General features: G+C 41.8%; 1 protein-coding gene across 5 annotated transcripts in view; it reads left to right on the forward strand.

Annotated features, from left to right (window-relative positions):
• TRPM2 (transient receptor potential cation channel subfamily M member 2) overlaps window positions 1–24,727 on the forward strand; it is a 211,715-nt gene that overhangs the window by 135,449 nt on the left and 51,539 nt on the right. For all 5 annotated transcript variants that reach the window (XR_016311706.1, XM_089670093.1, XM_089670113.1 and 2 more), the window contains 5 exons: window positions 6,018–6,199; window positions 11,675–11,807; window positions 15,003–15,090; window positions 16,378–16,465; window positions 18,753–18,898. Coding sequence is in view for 4 of the 5 variants with exons in the window: in XM_089670093.1 (XP_089526219.1) it covers window positions 6,018–6,199; window positions 11,675–11,807; window positions 15,003–15,090; window positions 16,378–16,465; window positions 18,753–18,898 (637 nt within the window). In the remaining variant the exon portion in view is untranslated. The remainder of the gene's footprint in view (window positions 1–6,017; window positions 6,200–11,674; window positions 11,808–15,002; window positions 15,091–16,377; window positions 16,466–18,752; window positions 18,899–24,727) is intronic.

Below are 24,727 nucleotides of genomic sequence, written 5' to 3' on the forward strand. Positions count from 1 at the left end.
TATGTTTATCACGGTTTTCCCAGGCCACCGAATGGTGACGCTGCATATGCTGACGCAACGCTGTAGTCCCAACATGGGCCCCCTGGCCACGCTTGCATTTCTGGCCACATAGTCGACATACGGCTACGTTTACTTCCTCGGGCGGCTTGAGGAAAAATTGCCACACCACCGAGTAGGAAACTTTGCCCCCGCTACTCTTCACTGGCTGACTGCTACTTCCTCCGTGCGCAACGGCACCACTACTGGCCGTGGTGGTAGGCTGCAGTGGAGCTGGTGCTCTACTCCGTGGACGTTTGGCTCCACTGACACTGATGCGACCCTGCTGCTGTCTCCTGGGCAACCCACCGACTGTTTTGCTCGCTGCCAAGCTGCCACCCTCTTCTCCTGATGATGCGGAAGAAATTGCCTGATGACGACGAGGCTGCCAAGTGCGATCAACCTCCTCATCATCAAGTAGGGTCTCCGCCTCACTACTAGCCCCCTCGGCTGCGTCTGGGTCAGGAGACAGACCTGTCTCTAGACCGGCTACCGAGCCACTCTCCTCGCCAGTACTTGTTCGCTTGGCTGCTGAAAAGGCCGATGTCTCCCCCCGTTCCTGACCGCCCTCTGTTAGCTCTTCCTCACTGTACAGTGGGGCTGAGCCCACAGCATGCGATACTTCGCTTGGTGAGGGAACAGCAAAGGACAGGGGCAGGTAGAGGACACGTGATTTCAGTGGGCTTGCTCCCGGGCCATGCCAACTAACGGTTGTGTCTGACGTACCCACCGACCGTTGGCTGTAGGTGTCAGAGGTGACCTGGGAAGAGGAAGACGACCGAGCCAACCAATCAATGACGGCAGGGTTGTCGGTGGAGACACGACCGCTGGATGACACCGGGAGCACTGGCCTCTGGCTGCGAATACTGCTGCCTCGACCCCTTCCTCTGCTGCCACGTCTGCTCGCTCCTAAAACATTGCCTCCTCTGCCACTCCTCTGCATGTTGTCTGACATACTATTTAATTCAACGATTAGGTGTCCCTGAGTAACAATTCTCTGGCACTCAGTAACAATTCTGTCTGTCCCTGAGTATGAATTCTGTGGCCCTGAGTAACAATTATGTGTCTGTGCGAGTAACAATTCTGTGTCTGTGCGAGTAACAATTCTGTGTCTGTGCAAGTAACAATTTTGTGTCTGTGCGAGTAACAATTCTCTGGCACTCAGTAACAATTCTGTCTGTCCCTGAGTAACAATTCTCTGGCACTCAGTAACAATTCTGTCTGTCCCTGAGTATGAATTCTGTGGCCCTGAGTAACAATTCTGTGTCTGTGCGAGTAACAATTCTGTGTCTGTGCAAGTAACAATTTTGTGTCTGTGCGAGTAACAATTCTCTGGCACTCAGTAACAATTCTGTCTGTCCCTGAGTAACAATTCTCTGGCACTCAGTAACAATTCTGTCTGTCCCTGAGTATGAATTCTGTGGCCCTGAGTAACAATTCTGTGTCTGTGCGAGTAACAATTCTGTGTCTGTGCAAGTAACAATTTTGTGTCTGTGCGAGTAACAATTCTCTGGCACTCAGTAACAATTCTGTCTGTCCCTGAGTAACAATTCTCTGGCACTCAGTAACAATTCTGTCTGTCCCTGAGTAACAATTCTCTGGCACTCAGTAACAATTCTGTCTATCCCTGAGTATGAATTCTGTGGCCCTGAGTAACAATTCTGTGTCTGTGCGAGTAACAATTCTGTGTCTGTGCAAGTAACAATTTTGTGTCTGTGCGAGTAACAATTCTCTGGCACTCAGTAACAATTCTGTCTGTCCCTGAGTAACAATTCTCTGGCACTCAGTAACAATTCTGTCTGTCCCTGAGTAACAATTCTCTGGCACTCAGTAACAATTCTGTCTGTCCCTGAGTATGAATTCTGTGGCCCTGAGTAACAATTCTGTGTCTGTGCGAGTAACAATTCTGTGTCTGTGCAAGTAACAATTTTGTGTCTGTGCGAGTAACAATTCTCTGGCACTCAGTAACAATTCTGTCTGTCCCTGAGTAACAATTCTCTGGCACTCAGTAACAATTCTGTCTGTCCCTGAGTAACAATTCTCTGGCACTCAGTAACAATTCTGTCTATCCCTGAGTATGAATTCTGTGGCCCTGAGTAACAATTCTGTGTCTGTGCGAGTAACAATTCTGTGTCTGTGCAAGTAACAATTTTGTGTCTGTGCGAGTAACAATTCTCTGGCACTCAGTAACAATTCTGTCTGTCCCTGAGTAACAATTCTCTGGCACTCAGTAACAATTCTGTCTGTCCCTGAGTAACAATTCTCTGGCACTCAGTAACAATTCTGTCTATCCCTGAGTATGAATTCTGTGGCCCTGAGTAACAATTCTGTGTCTGTGCGAGTAACAATTCTGTGTCTGTGCAAGTAACAATTTTGTGTCTGTGCGAGTAACAATTCTCTGGCACTCAGTAACAATTCTGTCTGTCCCTGAGTAACAATTCTCTGGCACTCAGTAACAATTCTGTCTGTCCCTGAGTAACAATTCTCTGGCACTCAGTAACAATTCTGTCTGTCCCTGAGTAACAATTCTCTGGCACTCAGTAACAATTCTGTCTGTCCCTGAGTAACAATTCTCTGGCACTCAGTAACAATTCTGTCTGTCCCTGAGTATGAATTCTGTGGCCCTGAGTAACAATTCTGTGTCTGTGCGAGTAACAATTCTGTGTCTGTGCAAGTAACAATTTTGTGTCTGTGCGAGTAACAAATCTCTGGCACTCAGTAACAATTCTGTCTGTCCCTGAGTAACAATTCTCTGGCACTCAGTAACAATTCTGTCTGTCCCTGAGTAACAATTCTCTGGCACTCAGTAACAATTCTGTCTGTCCCTGAGTATGAATTCTGTGGCCCTGAGTAACAATTCTGTGTCTGTGCGAGTAACAATTCTGTGTCTGTGCAAGTAACAATTTTGTGTCTGTGCGAGTAACAATTCTCTGGCACTCAGTAACAATTCTGTCTGTCCCTGAGTAACAATTCTCTGGCACTCAGTAACAATTCTGTCTGTCCCTGAGTAACAATTCTCTGGCACTCAGTAACAATTCTGTCTATCCCTGAGTATGAATTCTGTGGCCCTGAGTAACAATTCTGTGTCTGTGCGAGTAACAATTCTGTGTCTGTGCAAGTAACAATTTTGTGTCTGTGCGAGTAACAATTCTCTGGCACTCAGTAACAATTCTGTCTGTCCCTGAGTAACAATTCTCTGGCACTCAGTAACAATTCTGTCTGTCCCTGAGTAACAATTCTCTGGCACTCAGTAACAATTCTGTCTATCCCTGAGTATGAATTCTGTGGCCCTGAGTAACAATTCTGTGTCTGTGCGAGTAACAATTCTGTGTCTGTGCAAGTAACAATTTTGTGTCTGTGCGAGTAACAATTCTCTGGCACTCAGTAACAATTCTGTCTGTCCCTGAGTAACAATTCTCTGGCACTCAGTAACAATTCTGTCTGTCCCTGAGTAACAATTCTCTGGCACTCAGTAACAATTCTGTCTGTCCCTGAGTAACAATTCTCTGGCACTCAGTAACAATTCTGTCTGTCCCTGAGTAACAATTCTCTGGCACTCAGTAACAATTCTGTCTGTCCCTGAGTATGAATTCTGTGGCCCTGAGTAACAATTCTGTGTCTGTGCGAGTAACAATTCTGTGTCTGTGCAAGTAACAATTTTGTGTCTGTGCGAGTAACAATTCTCTGGCACTCAGTAACAATTCTGTCTGTCCCTGAGTAACAATTCTCTGGCACTCAGTAACAATTCTGTCTGTCCCTGAGTAACAATTCTCTGGCACTCAGTAACAATTCTGTCTGTCCCTGAGTAACAATTCTCTGGCACTCAGTAACAATTCTGTCTGTCCCTGAGTAACAATTCTCTGGCACTCAGTAACAATTCTGTCTGTCCCTGAGTATGAATTCTGTGGCCCTGAGTAACAATTCTGTGTCTGTGCGAGTAACAATTCTGTGTCTGTGCAAGTAACAATTTTGTGTCTGTGCGAGTAACAATTCTCTGGCACTCAGTAACAATTCTGTCTGTCCCTGAGTAACAATTCTCTGGCACTCAGTAACAATTCTGTCTGTCCCTGAGTAACAATTCTCTGGCACTCAGTAACAATTCTGTCTATCCCTGAGTATGAATTCTGTGGCCCTGAGTAACAATTCTGTGTCTGTGCGAGTAACAATTCTGTGTCTGTGCAAGTAACAATTTTGTGTCTGTGCGAGTAACAATTCTCTGGCACTCAGTAACAATTCTGTCTGTCCCTGAGTAACAATTCTCTGGCACTCAGTAACAATTCTGTCTGTCCCTGAGTAACAATTCTGTCTGTCCCTGAGAATGAATTCTGTGGCCCTAAGAATTCTCTGGCACTCAGTAACAATTCTGTCTGTCCCTGAGTAACAATTCTCTGGCACTCAGTAACAATTCTGTCTGTCCCTGAGTAAAAATTCTGTGGCCCTAATAACGTTTCTGTGGCCCTAAGTAACAATTCTCTGGCACTGAGTAACAATTCTGTCTGTCCCTGAGTATGAATTCTGTGGCCCTAACTAGCGTTTCTTTGTCCCTAAATAACGATTCTGTGGCCCTCATTAACAAGTCTGTGTCCCTGAGTAATGGTTCTCTGTCCCTAAGTAACTTCTCTCTGTCCCCAATTCTCGTTTCTGTGGCCCTAACTCTGTCCCTGTCCCTAGTACAGAGCGGTCTGCCTCTGTTCAATGACTGCAGGCAAATGAAGATTTCCAAAATGGCCGCTATATATACCTCGACCATTACACAGTGCTGGCTGGCTGGCTGCTGATTGGCTGATGCGATCACATGTCGTTGAGGAATGCATTATGGGGCAGCGCGCCTTGTCTGCGCGCCTTCCCCGACATCCCCGCTCCGTCGCCGCACATGTCAGCCGCCATTTTCGGAAAAATTTCGATTCGCGCGTCCGAATTAGGCTGTTTTTCGGATTCGGCACGAATCAAAATTTTTCCGATATTCGACTCGAATTCCACTTCGGATACTTCGATTCGCTCATCTCTAACTGGAACCGATCAGTAGGCCCAGCAGGCTTTGGGATTGTGATGATGTCATCACTCAATGACACATTGCACATGTGATGGATGTCCGGCCAGCCGGGTCACACTCACACAGACACGAGACATCAGAGTCAGACATTACCTTCCTCTGCCTCCACTGATGAATGGGAAGAGAAGGGCTGTAACTCCACAGTGATCAGCAGCCACCAGCCAGCTTGCAGTAAGGCACCAAGTCTGAGAGGAACACTGGAAGGAGCAGCAGCTCAGCTACTACACTGGCCCCAGGCACCCGGAATCTTCCTCTATCCTTTCTTCCTCCCCTCTGCCGCTGCTTCCCTCAGCTGAAGGATCAATTATGATGTGGTGGCATCCCATACAGAGAGTGTTGACCTGTGCTGTGCCCAGGCACCCCTAGGTGGCAGTGCGCCATAAGCGGCTGCCTAGTTTGCCTAGTGGAAGCACTGACCCTGTGCCCAGGCACATATGTGGGAATAAGTCTAACCTTAACTGTTTTGCTAAAAACAAAAGCCTCTGTTTAGCTGAACCTGAAATTGCACACATAGCTGAACAAGTCAGAGGATTGACTCACCTTTATTCCGCCTTCCCCTTCTCTGTGCTGTGCATACAAAAAAAATGTTTATCAAAAAGTTCTATTCTTCTTTGCTTTTCAAGGAGAAATGTTCTGTGATATACAGTAGCTCACACAGAAAAAAAAATAAAAATAACAGAAATCTTTCTGAAATATAGACTCTATAAATCAGCTTGTGGGAGCAAATGTCGGTGAAGCAGATTTTAAGGTTTGCTTATCTTTATCATTCACTGTGTACTGCATTGTACTTTTAGTTTTCTGCAGTTTTGTATAAATAGAGATACACATTAAATGCAGCATCATCATTTGTTGACAGATCTTTATACTCAATATTTGGTTAATCAATAATTTTTCTCATCCTGTTAATTAATCTAGCTGTATCTTTTAGCTACACTTTTCAGCAGGTCCAGGAACATACAGATCAGATCTGGAAATTCCAGCGACATGATTTAATTGAAGAGTATCATAGTCGGCCACCTGCCCCTCCACCCTTTATTCTGCTTAATCATCTGCATCAGTTTATCAAAAATGTTATTCTTCATGAACCTGCAGGAAGACAAACGCAACTTAGTAAGAGCTTATTCTCTTTAGTCTGCCCTTCGTAGAGTCCTAAAGCTGAATTCCAGGCAAACAGCCAAATATACAGTTGTAATACATACTGTATGGAATATATATATGGAGCTGTTTTACTTGTCAAAGTAGCTGCAATTTTGTCCAACCTATACTGAGATTTACACAGCCTTGAGTTAGTGTTACTAAACCCAGGACCCTGCATTCACTATATCTGGTCTCCCACAGTACACACAACATGGAAATGCAGTTATTTTAGTAAATATAAACTGCTAAATACCTTTTCTCATCAGCAGTTAGAGCAGTCTTGTGACCTCTATCACTGTCCTCCTCCCTCCACGCCGCCAAGCAGGCCTTCTTCGTAAACCTGATCAACACCCTCTCCACCTGCCCTTGCCGACTCTTCTCCACCTTCAACTCCCTACTCTCCCCCCCCCCCTCCTCCACTCAGTACCTCGCTTACCGGCCACGAGAGCACTTCAGCCCTGCTACCACTGAGGAAGTCACCAGGGTATTCTCAGAAGCCCGCCTCACTACCTGCCCCCTGGACCCTATCCCCTCTCAACTCCTCCGGTCACCCCCCTCTTCCCTCATCCGCTCCCTCACCCACATCTTCAATCTCTCCCTCTCTACCGGCGTATTCCCCTCCCCCCTAAAGCATGTGCACATCACCCCCATACTCAAAAAGCCCTCCCTGGACCCCACTGACCCAAACAACCTCAGACCCATCTCCCTGCTGCCACTCACTTCCAAGCTCCTTGAGCGCTTAGTCTACGACTGCCTAAGTGCCCACCTAAGTGACAACAATCTCCTTGATCCACTACAGTCCGCCTTCCATCCCCTACACTCCACTGAAACCGCCCTCCTCAAAATCACCAACGACCTACTTACCGCCAAAGCCAAAGGCGACTACTCTGTCCTTCTCCTGGACCTCTCCACGGCCTTCGACACAGTTGACCACCCCCTTCTCCTTAATAAACTACTCTCCCTTGGCATCAGAGACACTGCTCTCTCCTGGTTCTCCTCTTACCTATCCCGACGCTCCTTTAGCGTTTCCTACAACGGTGCCACCTCCCCTTCCCTCCCCCTCTCTGTTGGGGTCCCCTAGGGCTCCGTCCTTGGACCCCTTCTCTTCTCCATCTACACCTCCTCCCTTGGCAAACTCATACACTCACACGGCTTCAACTACCACCTCTACGCTGATGATGCTCAAATTTACCTCTCCACCCCTTACCTCACCCCCACATTCTCCGCCCGCATCATTCACCTCCTAAACAACATTTCAGACTGGATGTCGCTCCATTTCCTCAAGCTTAACCTCCCCCTGCCCGCGCCCCCCCCCCCATCCTATCCATCACTATCAACAACACCACCATCAATCCCGCACCGCAAGCCAAAGTCCTTGGCGTAATTCTGGACTAAAACCTTTCCTTCCAACCTCATGTCAAATCACTTACAAACACATGCAGGCTCCACCTTCGCAACATCGCCAAAATACGCACCTTCCTTACCCCAGACACCACTAAAATACTTGTACAGTCCCTGATTATCTCACACTTTGACTACTGCAACTCCCTCCTCACCGGCCTACCCCAGTGCAGGCTCTCCCCGCTTCAGACCATCCTGAACTCAGCGGCTAGACTCATCCACCTCACCAACCGCTCCACCTCTGCCACCCCCCTCTGCCTATCCCTCTACTGGCTCCCTATTGCCCAACGCATCAAATTCAAACTACTCACTCTGACCTACAAAGCCATTCACAACACTGCCCCTAACTACCTCACCAACCTGATTCCCAGGTACCACCCTACCCGTACCCTTTGCTCTTCACAGGACCTCCTTCTATCTTGCTCCCTGGTCTCCTCTTCCCACGCACGACTGCAAGACTTCTCCAGGTCCTCCCCCATCCTCTGGAACTCACTACCCCAATCCATCAGACTGTCACCTTCCCTCCTCACCTTCAGGCACTCCCTGAAAACCCACCTCTTCAGGGAAGCCTACCCCACCCTCACCTAACAGCCGTTCTCCTTCATTCCTCCTACCACTCCATCCCCCACAGCCATTTCCTCCTGTACCACTACCCCCTCCCTTCTAGATTGTAAGCTCGAAAGAGTAGGGCCCTCTAACCCCTCGTGTGCTGTTTGTAGTTGCTGTACTGTTTCATGTATTGTCCCCCCCTCTATTGTACAGCGCTGAGCAAACCCTTTGGTGCTATATAAACTCGATGTAATAATAATAATAATAGTAATACTGTCCAGCAGAGCACTGGTTACAGCTTGCAGGAGGAGTTTTCATTCTGCTGTACAAGGATGCAGAACCCCTGTCCTCTGTCTGGACAGTGCTGATCGGCCCTATGCTGACCACATGCATTCTCCCAAGAAATAAAATCTATAGCAATACACACCAAACTGAGCATGTGCATCTTGCCCCCCAGCCTCTGTTCTATCAGGAGACATTTGGGAGACACTGGAAGAAGGGGAGGATCAGAGAAGTCAGGATCAAACATCTTTTTTTACACAATGCAGAGGATTAACCCCTTAGGTTCCACAGTGAGTATAACAAGCATGATTTATTGCATATACTATGCAGACTGATTCTACTGTTGTGGGTTTAGTAACACTTTAAGCCTGGTACACACAATGAGAATATCAGAAGAATTATTATTTTTTTGTTTTTGCATGCTTGTCTCATATGGAAAACAAATAGGTTACTAGAGTTACGAATACATCTTTCCACGATGATGTAATGTATTGTAGTGTAATGTAATCTTTCATTTCCAAGCATGTGTGGTCTTGGTCACTCAATTTTTTACAGATGAATTCAGTAATCGTTTGTTCTGTTACCTAATGAGAAAAGATCATTTTGCATGAACTGTCATCATTGGTTCTCAAAAGATGTGTACTAACGACCAGATTATCGGAGGATTGCTATGGAAACCATTTCTTTTTGTCCGATTTTCTTATCGTGTGTTCTAGGCTTTAGTCTTCCCATTCTTCACATCCTCAGATTGGACAATAAAGGAACATTACACATGTAGATTTTCAAACTAGAATATTAGTTAGGAAAGTCGTACGAAAATTCTTTGCACATTCAATGAATGGACAAATGTTGTTTGAAAATTGTCTTTTGCTTTTAACCTGAATGTAGTTTCTGAATGATAAGCACATACACTGGGTGAAAATGTGTTTGATCGAGAAAGGTTTTTCTTCCTGCCCCTTCAAATTTTCCCGTCACTGCTGTAGAAAACAAACATCAGTTTGACCCCACTAACGATTAGAATAACAAATGAATGTTCTTGAAACGAACATTCTCAAAAAAAAATCTATACGTGTATGGCCAGCTTTGCCCAATGTTAGAATGTTTCTTATCAGCACCTGCAGCAGAGCCTGATTGACTCAGAATGTTGCCGCTCTCTCCTCTGCCTTGTGCACACAATGAGAATATTTTGGACGAATGATCGTCCGGTTTTTTTTTGGATGCTAGTCGAAAATGAAGAGGTTACTAAAGTTATGAAAATTCACATACGACAGAATACAACTTTGAGCGTGATGTAATGTATTGTATTGTAATGTCTTCTTTCGTTTCTGAGCATACATAATCTTGACCTTCTGATTTTTTCGGATGGCTATTGTACTGATTAAATGAAAATCATTAGTTCCGGTATCATACTAGAAAATTTTTTGCATTTGTCCCATCGGATTTTGTTGCATGAACTGTCGGTCCTCGAAAGCTGTGTACCAATGTTCAGATTATCGAACGACTGCTCTTCATACAGAAAATGTCATATGATTTTCTTATCGTGTGTACTGGGCACTAGTCCGAGTCTTACTGAACAGAAGATTATGACAGGCTGGTATTAAAACACATTCAGATACTACAGTTCCATACTTGTAGAATTTATATATTTATTTACCTGTGTTTAAACTGTGCTTATTTACAGTATGTGCCTGGCGTTCAGCTTTAGGGTTTCACCTTTGAATGAATGATGTTTGTCTCTATGGCATATGCTGCACTCTGGCCGAAATATTTGTCGGTATAATATATTTGTTTATTATTATTTTTATTGTTATTATTATTATTGTTACATGTTCTGCAGATACTCCACATTTATCAGAGGACACGTCTGTTTTTATTTCATCTCTGTATTGTAAAGTCTGCATGCAGGCACTCCAGTCAGAGTTATTGGCAGGCTAGTGTAACTTCATCTTCCTTTAAGGGAGGTAGGCAAAGCTATATGCTCTAACTGTAAAATGCAACAAGCAGACATAAAGTAAACAGAGGATGTACCATGCAGTGATGGAGACATGTAGGATGGCAGACACACCGCTGGGCATGTGGACAGGGAGCAGCTAGTTAGGCAGTGGACAGATTGGAGAATTTGTTCATGTAGCAGAGGTCTTCTCCGCACTCCAATAGCATCACTCAGACTCCATTTTTTTAAAGCCAGCAATCACTATGATGGTCTCAGCCCTATGGACTTCCACCCTCTAAAATGTTACACCCAAAAGGGCTTACCCCTCTAATGTGTTTCACCTGAAAGGGCTTACTCTATGTAAGCCCTTTCAGGTGAAACACATTAGAAGGGAGGTCCCAATGTGGCAGCACCCAAGTATTGCAGAGTTCCCCTTTAAACTTTAACATTTCTAACAGCCTTGTTTGCAAAAACAAGGTCATCAGCTCACTTCCCCCCTCCCTTATTTCCTGTGAAGCAATGTGTTCCAGTCTGTAGCTGGTATTCTTATCTGTAGCTGAAGATAAATTATCTAGCAAGGCTATATTCTGAATTGCTTAGAAAGCCTTTTGAATGTACAGAAGTGAAAGAGGAAATATATGTATTGTGATGCAGGCATGGGCATGTAGGGTTTAATAAGGTGCCTTCTGTGCTTTGGACCAATCCTGAGCCAGAGGGGTGAAATAAGTCCAAATTGCCCAACAACTGACAGGATATGGGGGAAGTACAGATGGCAGACTTGGCATGCACCACATCCCATTACCCAGCCACAGAGATGCAAGTGGGCACTGGGAGGAGAGATGCCAGCCAGAAGAAGACAGCAGGGGGTGCTGCTGGAAGGGTAAGTATTCAAGATAAATTTCATTATGATAAATAGAGCCATATGAACAGGTACATGAACATTAGTTAATGATCTTTAAATTTAAACTACTCTCCCAACAGAAATCTTAGTTGGTCAATATTTCATGTGCCTCTTCACCAAGCCTTTTCTCATCCTAGAGCCATTTGTTGTTAATACTGTCCTTTGCCTGGCCCTTGATTGTTTTTAGCTGTAGTTTGTTTCTGATAGTTTTGGTGCATCCTTTGCCCTTGTATTTCTACTTTCTGGGAACATAAGAGTATCTGGATAATAAAATGGTCTCTACAGGCCAAAAAAAGCAAAGATACACAACAGCCCTTATCATCAATTTGTGGTGTAGTTTCTGTATGTATCTAATCTTTGCTGTATACTGTCATTTTATTAGAAGAAAAACTAGAAAAGAATGAGGAAATTGCTCTCCTTTCCTGGGAAACCTTTCTCAAAGAAAACTACTTGCAACATCTTCGAAAGCAAATGAAGCAAAGCACAGAGCAGAAGATTAGGGATACTTCCGAGAAGTAAGCACTGTAGGATAGGCTTTCTAAGAAGACTGGAAAAGCCTAATAGTAAAACTATACTGACACATAATTAAATCAAAGCTGGATTTTTGCATTTGTTTTTTTAGAACAGAGCCCACCGTAGCACACATACAGTATCATGCTGCATAAAATGATGGCAGTGCAACACTGATCCTAGTTGTTGTTACCTGTGCTACCCTTTACTGTTTGCGCATTATAGCCCATCACACAGTTGACTCAAAATTCAATTGCTTTGGGTTTGTGCACTTAGAACCAAACTGTTACTAGACTAGTGAGACAATGGGGTTTATTTACTAAAGCTGGAGAGTCCAAAATCAGACTCCCTTCTGCATAGAAACCAATCAGCTTCCAGGTTTCATTGCCAAAGCTTCATTGAACAAGCTGAGGTTAGAAGCTGATTGGTTTCTATGCAGAAGGGAGTCTGATTTTGGACTCTCCAGCTTTAGTAAATAAACCCCAATGTGTCCTATGCTTCTAGGTGTACTAACACATAACTTGTAAGCATGTTCCTTGAGACTTTCCATCCCAGTCTCAGCTTGGGTGGCCATGACCTCACATTTTCAGTGCTGCTAGAAATAAAGTAAAGAGAATGCAATCAGAGTCTGTGGATATATGCGGTAGCACTAGTGAGCTGTACTCTACATATAAAGGTGGCATGCGGTACAATCCATTAATGGTAAATATGGGCTTGAGTTTAGTAGGGCTGACCTCAAATGATATATTCTGCCAATAATGACTGTTCAGTGGTGACCAAATATGATATAGATTTTCTAACTTGCATCTGCTTTGCAAGTCATGGTGTTAGACTCTGCTATAATAAAACCATATATTACAACATTGAACCACAGTAAGGACCCTTTAAATTTAAACAATTCAACAAACATGATAAATGAAAATTAGTACTTCTGAGCTGTAGAGTCAAATAAGTACTAGTCAGAGAAAAGTTCTGGCGTAAGTCAACAGCATCACAGTCCCTTACAGAGGAACACAAAGGAAAAAGTCCCAGATGAAAACAGTTCTTCTTCGGAAAGCACAGCAGTGACAAAATTGCTTACATTAGGATTTAAACACTAAGCCCAAGTTGTCAATAATTCTCTGTGCAAAATGTAGTGTACACTTTATAGATGGGATTACCCTTTTCCAACCACAGTAAACTGCTTATCTTCTTCCAGCTTTTTTATAAGAGGTACAGTTACAAATTCAAGGCACTTCCCTTCACATATTAAAACATTAGGGTGTTCTTTACACCTGGCTATTCCATTATGGTTTGTTACAACATACAAGTTAACTTAAAGCATATCTAAACCCAAGAACCAAAATGTTATATATTGCAGCTTACAAATCTTTATTTGTGGTGGCTGCCATTGTTTTCTTTTTTCAGGCTAGGATCATTTTTAGCAAGTGCAGAAAATACCTGTTGATCTTTTCAGAAAAGTCCTATTTGATGAAATGGAAACAAAAATGGATTTCTTGTGTAAATTACTAATCCCACCACCTCACTTGTAATGGAGATGAACAAAGGCAGACATATTTAAAGCCCAGTGGGTTTCTATAGTGGCTCCTTCTATAGGGACAAGAATTATGTTATACTGTTGTAGTGATGTGATAATTTCTTTGCCCATTTTCCAGTGTATATTTCTGTTATGCAGTGTTTGTTTTGCCCTTTTCCAATATGGCCGCTATACTCTCTGGGCACTGAGGATGAGGTCATCAGAGAGAACACTTGTGGAATAGAGAGGGGTGTGGATTTCCTGCAGAGAGAGAGCTCAGACTGTAAGTGTTGCATGTCACTGAGGCATGCAACAAGACTGTTAATTCTTTAATGTTCCTGTTTGGAAGATACTTTATGTTGGATGGTTCACTGAATGTGATTTCTTCAATACATGGACTTTCATATACAATGCTGTGTGGATTACTGTCTATGTGGATTATACATTTCTCAGTTGGAATTTCACTTGTTATCCACAAGCCCCAATTGAGTGGAGGCACTAGCGCTTGTTAGAGATCTTGTCCTGATCACACAGATTATAAGGACTCTGCTCCTAAATACTGTACAGGTGGTGCCCAGTAGCCACAAAGAGTGTAAAAACAGCGCTACACTGTTATACTGAAATATATCACATTTTTGTTTGGGAATTTAGATACACTTTAAGGCACGCCATTCATTTAGGCCAACACACAGCAATGAAAAAAAGAAAACCTGATCTGCACATTTTTTTCATGCAGTCCACCACATCACCCAGTGTGCAAGTTTGTGTGTGCTGAAGTGTTTGCATCTACTGTACTTGTGCATTGGGATTCCTTTCTAAAGAAATGCCACTGCAACACACACCACACTGACTGTCACTCAATACAAAATCATGCTTTGAAAATATAAAGATGCGTGCCAATTAATTGTTGCCAAAAACCATGTGCCAGAATGTCTGAGCTAAAATTAGGAAACGAATCAACCATATTTGAAGACAAATATGCAGGCATCATTAAGGGTTGACTTCAGAAAAGCACTTGCTTATTGTAGAGTGATTAACTGGTACATCAAGGATGAATGATATGCATTTCTTAAAGTTCTGAGTCCACTAACTTTTTGGCAAAAGGAAAGTTTTGTGAACATAGGCAGCAGTGTTGACGACCTCCCGCAGCATATTTTTTACAGACAACCTGGAACATTACATTAACAACTAAGGCAATCAATGTATAAAACAATATAAACACAATATGGAAACACTGACAATACCCATAAAATTTATTGGCCTGGTTTGCACTTGCAAAAGACAACACAGCATGACAAATTATAATTAAATTATAATAATCAGCCCTTGATATTTACAGACAGGCACTGATTTTACAAACTGTCCGTAAGTTTACTGATGGTTGGCAACCCTGATAGGCAGTGAGGCTTATTTATAAAGACCTATGTTCACGGTCTTTGGGTTTCTATCGATGACATTAGTCTGAGACTTTTGCAAAATTCATTGTCAGGTGCATTTGATTTGTATGGCAATGCAAAACCCATTTGAAGTGAACAAAAAAACTGTTGACACAAGCCCTAAAAGTAGCATAAGTTGTTATTTTACTTTATGTAAATCAAATGTGCAGATATTGAATTATGGTTACTACATAGTAATACACTAACACACTATTCTATTTTATGTGGTTTTTTTTTTTTATTGTAAGAGTAAATACAGTTGTGGCCATGCTGGAATTGGATCAAGTGAAAAGAATTGGATCCATGGAAAGCAGATTAGTTTTCTTGGAGGAACAGGTAATACACAGAATAAATAATAAAAAAAATAGATATAGTGACTCTTAATAGAGAATAGTTTATCTATTTAAGGCAAAGTTACAGATTCTTTTGTTGGATACCCCTTGACACAACTTCCACTGAAATCTTCTCCGCATTCTCCCATCATTCTGTTTTCCTGCCAAAGCCCTGTGTAAATTCACTTGAGGACTACATGGAACAAACGACCTTCCCTCTCACCCCTCATTGGTGGAAGGGGAGAAGGTAACATGCTTCCCCATACCCAGAAGTACCATTTAGGTATAAGGACACATGCCCCCTCATAGCCTGAAGTACAATTTATAACTAGCTCTTAACGTAAGGTGCAAATGGAAGGGTTTTGCAAAGCACAAACAAATAAAAATAATCCCATTTACATCTGATCTTTCTGCTAGGAACTAGCAGAAAAATCCAAAATAAAGAATGCACAGTCTGGCCCGTATTTATGTGAATGGCATTGACAGGTGTATTCACATAATTTCATTCTGGTGGCTACAATATCCCTTTGGTCTAGCCACTAGAAATGAAATTATGCATGCTTAAATTCTTGTTTATGTGCTTTTATATGTAAATAATGCCATTATGCTTTGTTCTGAAAGCACTTTTTTATGTCTCTAAATGTTGATCTAAAATACGAATCTAAATGCCACAATGCAAATGGACTCATTGGATTGCATTTTTTTCTACCCATGTTGATGAAGTTTCACCCATTCATAACTTGAAATATAGCCGGAATGGCAGTATTGTCTCTATGGTGCACCATGTCAGGGCCCTTACTAGTTTCACTAAGCAAATAATGAATGCCAATACTGAGGGGGCAATTTGGAAAGCAGTATTATGGTGTTACATTTATAAAGCACATTGGTTTGCTTTACAAGTGTGGCCTCCTAAGCATGTGGGTCTGGTGGAATAAAGTTCAGAGGAGACAAGCCCAATTGCAGTCATCTAGTCATTAGTTAATATTATATGACTGATTTCTCCTCCAATCACAAAGTGTTTTCTGCTGCATTATGCAGAGAATACAATGAATGACACTCCACATTGCACTCTGCATTTTATGAAAAACTTATAAGAGACAGGCTCAGTGTTGTGCATTTTGGGCTTATAGCTCTCCATTATAAATAGAGCCCAAATGCTTGTTGCCTTAATTTTATTACAACATTTCAAATTAAATTGTTGCTTGTATTGTCATTACATTGCTGCATTTAAATATACCTACTAATTGAAGTTTTTCTTTTGGTAATTGTTTGGCTTTTTTTCTTTAAACAGACATTAAGATCTGCTAAAGCCTTAAACTGGATTGTTAACACACTTCTAGAAAATGGCTTTGGCTCCAAAGAATCTGCTCCTTTCATTGGTGCGTAAAAAATTAATATATAGTATGACATTTACTGTGTTCCATTGAAAAACTTAAACCTACATCATCATACTTATTCATTTTATGTATGCACAGAAGGTGTTCTTATAGTATTTACCATATGAATGTTTTAACTCAACTTAAAGCAGAGCTTTACTGCATCTGAGCACCACAAACTAAAAACACTGTTTAATTCATTTTTAATACTCAAAGCAAACTCTCCCATCTATCTACATCTCCGTGCTTTATTTTGCTGAGAAATCACTTTGAAAAGCACCTCCTAGTATTTCTGATTGTAACCATCTTGAGTAAGGGCAGATGATTCATGTAGCATTTACTTACTTGAATTTGTCCTTAGCTCAGGCATTCAGGCAGGAGGGTGTGCTTAGCTAAGAAAACCCCTCCTGAAGACTCCTGGGATGTATGACATAATTTGCCTAGGCTTAGAAACAAGGGAGTAACTGAAGAAATGTAAACAAGTAAATTAGATATGCAGTACTTTCCTATCAATTTCTTTTGCAAACATGTACTGTATGATTCAAATTTAGCACAGCAGGAAAATTGTGTAAGCAGAATTTACATGTAAAAATCATTACTAGAGCCACAAATATATGTTATCCAAAGATAACTTTAGCAGCCTATATCTCTGGATCCACTAATTGCTTTGACTTTTTCCTGTCCAGGTTGTTCTGGGTTTTTCTTCCAAAGCTCCCAGTTGGTAAAAAAATGAAGTTTCAGGAGGCAGCAAACTGCAGGGACCACCTCATATTTTAAGAAGAAGTTGAGCAATGCATATTTAATTTAGCTGACTGTAGTTCAGAATTTACTGATCAGTTTAACATCTGCTAGCCCCTGCTTCTTTCTTTTTTTGCTTATTTCTTTTTTCACCAGCTGCAACATTTTAATTGCAGTACTTTGTGATTGGGTAGCATAAATCACAGCTCAGGTTCTGTGAATATGTTTAGTAGACCACTGTGCGTTAGAATACAGTTTATTAATTATTGATTTTTAATGTAAAAAAATTTGTGTACATGTATGTATTTTGAAGTAGAACTGTACTGAACTGGGGCCTACAGAGCCCTTGCTATTATGTTCAGTGCACACTGATGCAATGAACTTGCTTGCCCTTGTTGGTCTGTCACTGCCATTTTCTACCCGTCTTTCTCTGAGCCCATGGTCTTCTGTATTCAGCTATTGGTCACTACTAATGACGTGCACATGGGAAATACATTATTCCGGTGCTCTTACTGCAGGTACCAGACAGATGCTGGAATCATACACTGTACTGTGCATGCACAACTGTCAGTGTTCAATTGGAAAACCTTTTAACAGGAAGATACAGAGGTTTTGTGGCATACAAAGTTTTTTTCTGCAATAAAACTCTACCTGCTTTTAAAACAGAAGTTTACTTCTGTTTTAATGTAAAATGTACCATTGTTCTTTATTTCATTCCTCATAATCGTATTGTAGTTCCTATTTTCTATGTCATTTCATGTCAATGGGTAAATTAGTACATGCCAAATTAAAGGACACCACTAAAGAAGTAAAATCAAGGTGCAACAGTAATTGTTTTACCACAGCCCTAATGCGGCACTTTTATTATTCGAAACACAGATGACAGTAAAAGTGAAATTTAAATAGGAGAAATCAGATATATTACTATTTCTTCTTTGATGATAATGTCTCTGAGATTGAGGGATAATGATAGATAAATGCCAGATAACAATATTTTAGATTTGGCTTCAATATATGACAATTGGTGCTTATCAAATAAATAATAGATAATCATTGGTCTATCTGGTCTATGTGTACAGCATTGTTGAGTAATTGTCTAAACCCTTGAGCAATAAGTAAGTTCTGCCTCTCCGATAAGTTCCCAGTGACACCATTGATCTTTTTAGCTATCTGTAAGGGCTTAATTCTTCCCAACGACCACAAGTGTAAGAAGCATTCTTCTCACTGATCATTACATTAATGTATCAGGAGTTGTAGATATAATAACTTTAGCGGGGTTCCCTGAGACAAGAAAGTTATTTCAAGGGTTCCTCTGTGTTGAAAAGGTTGAGAAACATTGGTCTAAACTGTTAAAACTGTGTTATTGTATATCATAGCACGACTGAGGTATATCGAGCATTTGATGATTTTAGTTCTACTGTATGATAGTTTCTAACTTTGTTCACTTGTTTCCTAGAACCGCTAGTTAATAACATTGACGAATTCTCAAAATGTGTTTTTTCTTTGGTTAAATCACAATTCTTGCTTTCCATTGTTCTCTATATTCTGATAGTATCCAGCAAATTGCTTGGGGACATAGAACTAAAAGATAAGGATGAAACACTTTTCTCTCCACTCAATGTTAATTCAAGGAACATCCAGTACCCTGACTCAAATGTATTACGTTTCCCTGTGCCTGATGAAAAAGTTCCCTGGGAGGTAAGTACTTATCATGGTAATTACTTATTTCCTTTTTCTTTTAGAGTCTACTTTTTATTCATGATGTATTTGTAATACCAATAGCAGTAGTGTATAATAATATTAATTCAGAATTGTGCTCTTGTCATATTCTACTTTGTAATGACAGCATCCTTGCTTTCGCTATTTCTCTTGTTAGACAGCCTCATACAGGGTTTTCTTGTTCAGATTAAGTTCACGCACAGTAAAATAATGACTGCAAACAGATTTATTTTGCTCCCTGCATCAGATAAACAGAATTAGCACCTCCAGCATTAACTAAGTTCTTTAGCTTGTCCACAGAAAAAAAAAAATCTTAAACTACTTCAGCATCCCATAATAACAAATGATTAGTACATTATGCTGATAACAATAAAGTGGTTCTAAAGGCAGAAAGTGTTTTACCTTAATGTATTCTCTGCATTACGGTAAAAAAAGCTTCTGGGTGGGGCTCCACCCCCTTTATTTACCTGAGCCCCATCTCGATGCAGCGATGTGCATGAGAGCAGCGGCTCTCCCGAATGTCTCTCACCTCATTGGCTAACACGGCAACGAGAGTCATTGGCTTCTGCTGCAGTCAATCACAGCCAGTGACCCAATGAGGAGAGAGCAGGGGTGGGGCCAAGCCACACTTTATGAATGAATAGAAAATTTCCATTCACAGGAGCGCAGCTCAGGAGTGAGCCTGCCTGAGTGTCCCCATAGCAAGAGGTTTGCTATTTGGGGCACTTAACGGGGGGCGGAGCCAGGAACACCGGCAGTACACCCAAAAAGGAAGAAGATCAGGACTGCTTTGTGCAAAACCATTCCACAGAGCACGTAAGTATAACTTGTGTGTTATTATTTTTTTTTAATTACAACCGTTACAATCACTTTAAGGCCCTCCTTACACTGCCCTACTCTGTTGCAGTGCATTACAACACGTATCTTAACATGTGGTATTTTGTGCAGTAGCGCACATTACATGGAGGCACCCATTCATTTAGAATAGGTTGCCAACACAAGACAACTAAGAAGAAAAGAACTGGACCTGCAACTTTATTTTTAAAACAGCACATCACTTTGTTCTTTTTCTCCTTCCTTCTCACTCTCCTTCCCTTTTTCTCTTCTTTATTATCCCTTTTTCATTCTGTTTGTCTCCTTCTTTACAATGTGGAAATGTACAAACCCCCCTCCCTTCTTCTGGACTGGGTCACTCTTTGGCAGGTCCCTTAAAGTGGCAGCACATACTGCTTGGTGACTTTTATCTAAAGGTAAGCTTATAATAAAGCTTATCTGTAGATACAAGAAATATCTTCTAAATGTGCATTGTTTAGGAAATATTCACTATTTCTGCGGCCGGTGACAACATTGAATGCCCACTGCATTCTGAAGGGACTGCGTACTGAGTAGGTCGTCCCTCCAGAACACTGTGCTGCGATCGTGACTACTGTGATATCAGCTTGGCTCAGAAACCCAGAAGGAAGACAGGTGAAGATGGAAGCCCTATCAGCGGTGACAGTGTACCGCTGGAGGGTTTCATTTTATGGTAACTTCCCCCCTAGTTTCAGGGGGAAAGCTTTTTTTGCTTAGTTTACTACCGCTTTAAGTGCTGTAAATTGCAATTTTTGGCCTCCATGGATCTTGTTTTTCCAGCACATCCCACAGATGCTTGATTGGATTAGGATATGTTCCCCGAACCATTCTTGAATTCATCAGACCAAGCCAGATTCTTCCATTGCTCCATGGTCCAATTCTAATGCTTATGTGCCTATTTTGCGCTTTTGGCTGTGGACATGGATCAGCATGGCACTCTGACTGGTTTGTGGCTATGTAGACGCATATGAAACAAACTGCAATGCACTGGGTGTTCTGACACCTTTCTATAGGAATCGGAATTCATTTATTCAGAAATTTGAGCTACAGTAACTGTTCTATTGGACTGGACTTTGCCAGCCTGCCAGCCCTTGCTCCGCATGTACATCAATGAGCCTTGGCAGCCCATTACCCTGTCGCCAATTCTCTAATTTTCCTTCCTTACACAATGTATGGTAGGTCCTGACCACTTCAGACCAAGAACATCCCACAAGAGCTGCAGTTTTGGATTTCCTCTGACCTCGTAGTCTAGCCTTTACAGTTTGGCCCTTGTCAAAGTCGCTCAAATCCTTACAGTTGCCCATATTTTTCTGCTTTCAACACATCAACTTCAGGGACATGTTCACTTGCATCCTAATATATCCCACCCATTTTCATGCGCCATTGTAACAAGATAATTGTTATTCATTCTACCTGTCAGTGATCATAATGTTATGACTGAAAATCAAAAGCAAATATTTATTATACCATTATATTAGCTTACCGATTTATAGATATGATGTCATGGCTGAGTTCATTTACCTTTTTTTTTTCCAAAAATAATTTTATTAGGAAAGTTAAGGCAGATCAATATACATGCAAATACAGATGACAGTCCGAACATAGACACAATATGTAGCATCCCGTTTCGCAGACGGGCTATGGGTTCAAATATAGTACAAATCGAGGTTAGGTATATCTTTGTATCAAAGGTATATAGCAGACCAGCAAATACATAGAGTGTATTAGATAACTCGTTATAGGCATATGAATTACTAACCTATCTACTTGTATGCCCTTATGTTGAGGGGATGGGATATGTTGGGAAAGAATAGTACAAGATGATGTGTTCGTTATGAGTTGTGTGCCCAGTTCAGGAGCGTGTGATCCACGAGAAAGTAGGCACACCTCTATGAAAGATTAAGTGCTATGGTCTGTTGGTGATATATGATTGATGAAAACGTATAAAAGGTGTGAGATAAAGAGAAGTCAGAGAGGTGAATAGATAAAGGAGGAAATGTAGAGTGAAGTAGTAGGGAGGGAATATGGGGAAGAGAAGAAGAGAGAGAAAAAAAAAGGGGGGGGGAGGGGTGGGGGAGAATGGGTAAGGCGTAGAGAGGGTAATAGAATGGGTGGCTGTTGGTAAAACAAATCACAACATTTTGTACGAGCCAGAAAGATAGCCATATAGCTGAATATTCAACAAGTGCATGAGCATTCAATGGGGCAACGCGTGGGTCAAGTACCCAAAAGGCAAGCCGCGATGCCTAGTCTCAATTCAACCAAATGCACCACAAATGCATCACCGATGGAGAGAGCATCCCCAAGACAACATGGTGTCTATACATTCAAACAGGGGGTGTAGGTTGTTCATGCAATAATAGGTGATAGGCAATGGTGGTTTTGAAATTACTTCAACAAGCCCATGTCTTCCTGAATCGCTCAGGATGGTCTTTAGCTACAGAAATCAATTCCTCCATTTCCTCAATTTTATTGATCTTTGCAAACCATTCACGAATAGTGGGAACATGTGTTGAGCACAAGTGGACTGGGATGCATTGTTTTACCAAGTGCATGGCAAGTGATTTACGGTACGTCCTAAATGGAAGTGTGGAATGGTGGAGCAAGAATTGTGCGAGGGAGAGGTCTAGGGAGTACGTAGTTACTTGCGTGATTATGGGTTGGATTTTTCCATAGAAAGGCTGCAACAATGGACAATCCCACCAGATATGCAGGAGTGTACCCGTCACCTGGTGACATCTCCAACACGAATCTGGGATGTTAGGGTCAAATTTGTGAAGTAGGGACGGCACTCTGTACCATCTGGAATATATTTTAAAATAGTTTTCTTGTGTTGAGACACATATGGACCCTTTGTGAATATGTGCGTAAACGTGATCCCAGTCTTCTGGCGATAGTTGTAGTTGTAAGTCAGAGCTCCAGGCCTTGCAATCTTTCGTAGAAGGGAGGTCGATGGTATTTTTGAGGGACGTGTAGAGCTTAGATATAACATGTATCTGGGGAGAGTCTGTGGAGCAGAGTTTTTCAAATGGGGTAAGTGGTCTAGTAACGTGTTTTAGGTGTGAGGAGCTATGTACAAAGTGGTGGAGTTTTCTGTACATCCATGGCGTTAGGGTTAGGGATGGCCATTTGTTCAAAAGGTGGTCTCTGAGTAAGAATATCCCACCCTTGAAGAGTTGATGCAGATTCAAATTGCCTGGGGGGTTAGACCCGGCGAGAATGGCACGGGACATAACAGGGGGGAAGTCTGGGTTCATTTTGATAAGAGTGAGTAGACCGGGGGTCGAAGAAAAATCTGTTTTCTGACTTATCAGATGATAACACGATAGAGGAGGGCCTATAAGAAGATGTTTCCTGAACTCAGATGGGATATGGGGGTTTTTCAGCCAAGGGGAAGAGGCGAGCTGGATCTCTGAAAACGCAGCTTTCAAATTAACCCAAGCCTTATGGTTGCCATTCGTAGACCAATCTGCAATTCTTGCCATGTGACAGGCTCTGTAGTAGCGGGTGATATCAGGCAGTCCAATACCTCTGCCCGTCTTAGGCATGGTCAGTTGTTCAAAACCTATTCAGGGACGTTTATTACACCATAGAAAACGAGGTACATAATGTTTTGTAGGACTTGAAGAAGGAATTGGGCAGTTTGATTGGAATCGTTTGCATCAGGTATAATAGTCTGGGAAGCACGTTCATCTTAATAATAGCTGTTCGGCCAAACCAAGAGAAAAATGGTTTATCCTATGTCTGTAGATCTTTGGTGATGCTACGTAAAATGGGTAAGAATTTTTTGTCATAGAGTTCTGTAAGTTGAGTCGGTAATTGAATTCCTAAGTATGTGATGGCCTCGGACTGCCAAGCGAAAGGAAAGTTCGTTTTCCCCTGTCTGACCACATCTTGGGTTAGGGAGACATTGAGGGCCTGGGATTTATTGAAGTTAATTTTTAAATTGGCCAAATAGTGGAATAATTTCAAATCGTGTAGTATGTCAGGTAACGTGATATGTGGGTCTGTCAGGAAAAGTAAGATGTCGTCTGTAAAGGCAGCTATTTTGTGGACTTTGCCATTGATTAAGATGCCTTTGATGTTATCATTCTGTCTAATGCAGTTTAAGAAAGGTTCCAAGGTAAGAATAAATAGGAGGGGAGATAATGGACATCCCTGTCTAGTCCCATTGCTTATCGAGAAGTCGTCTGAAAGGAGTCCATTAACTCGAACTTTAGCTGTTGGTGTTGTGTATAAAGACATGATAAAGTTTAAGAGATGAGGAAGGAAGCCCAAGGCCAGTCAGAATGGCCTCCATGTAGTCCCATGCCAACCTGTTGAAGGCCTGTTGAGACAAACCATTTGGCACTGACAGGGGTGCTTACATTGGTCAAGTTTTTTTTATTTATGTAAAACCTTTATCCCAAGGAAAAATACTGTTGCTGTAACTGCTGAGAGGGTGTTAGCTGGAGTTTGGCTTTCATTTGTTAATGTATCTAAATCTGCTAGCACATCTAACACTCCCCCCCTCAACTGACAATGCTACTGTCCAAAGCTGTCTCCGTTGCTCTTCATCCAGAATGAAGAAAGCCCAAAAAATGCAGACACCACATCTAATGACTGGTAAACTGCAACATATTAGATTTTAGTTTGGGGTTTATTACTGCTTTAATAGCCAGTTAACAAAAAATGTTACACTGCATAAAGAAATAAATATAACTCTTAGTCTTGAACCTCCCAATTTTAATGAAAAAATGTGTGTGGAGGCACAAGCAGTCTTAGCAGGAAAAGATTATATCCAACAGGTGAAACTATCTTGTTAACATTCTAGAACATTGCATATCTTATTGATTTAGACATTTGTTAGCATCTGATGGCATAACAAGCAGACATTTTATTTAGATGTAGCAGCTAATGTTGTTGTTGCGACATCTTTAAAGTGAGACTAAACTATATCCAATTCTTGAAATTACA

Source organism: Staurois parvus, unplaced genomic scaffold, assembly GCF_062004578.1.
Source record: "Staurois parvus isolate SC_StPar_1 unplaced genomic scaffold, SC_StPar_1.0 ptg000011l, whole genome shotgun sequence".
In the NCBI taxonomy this organism is placed as follows: Eukaryota; Metazoa; Chordata; class Amphibia; order Anura; family Ranidae; genus Staurois; species Staurois parvus.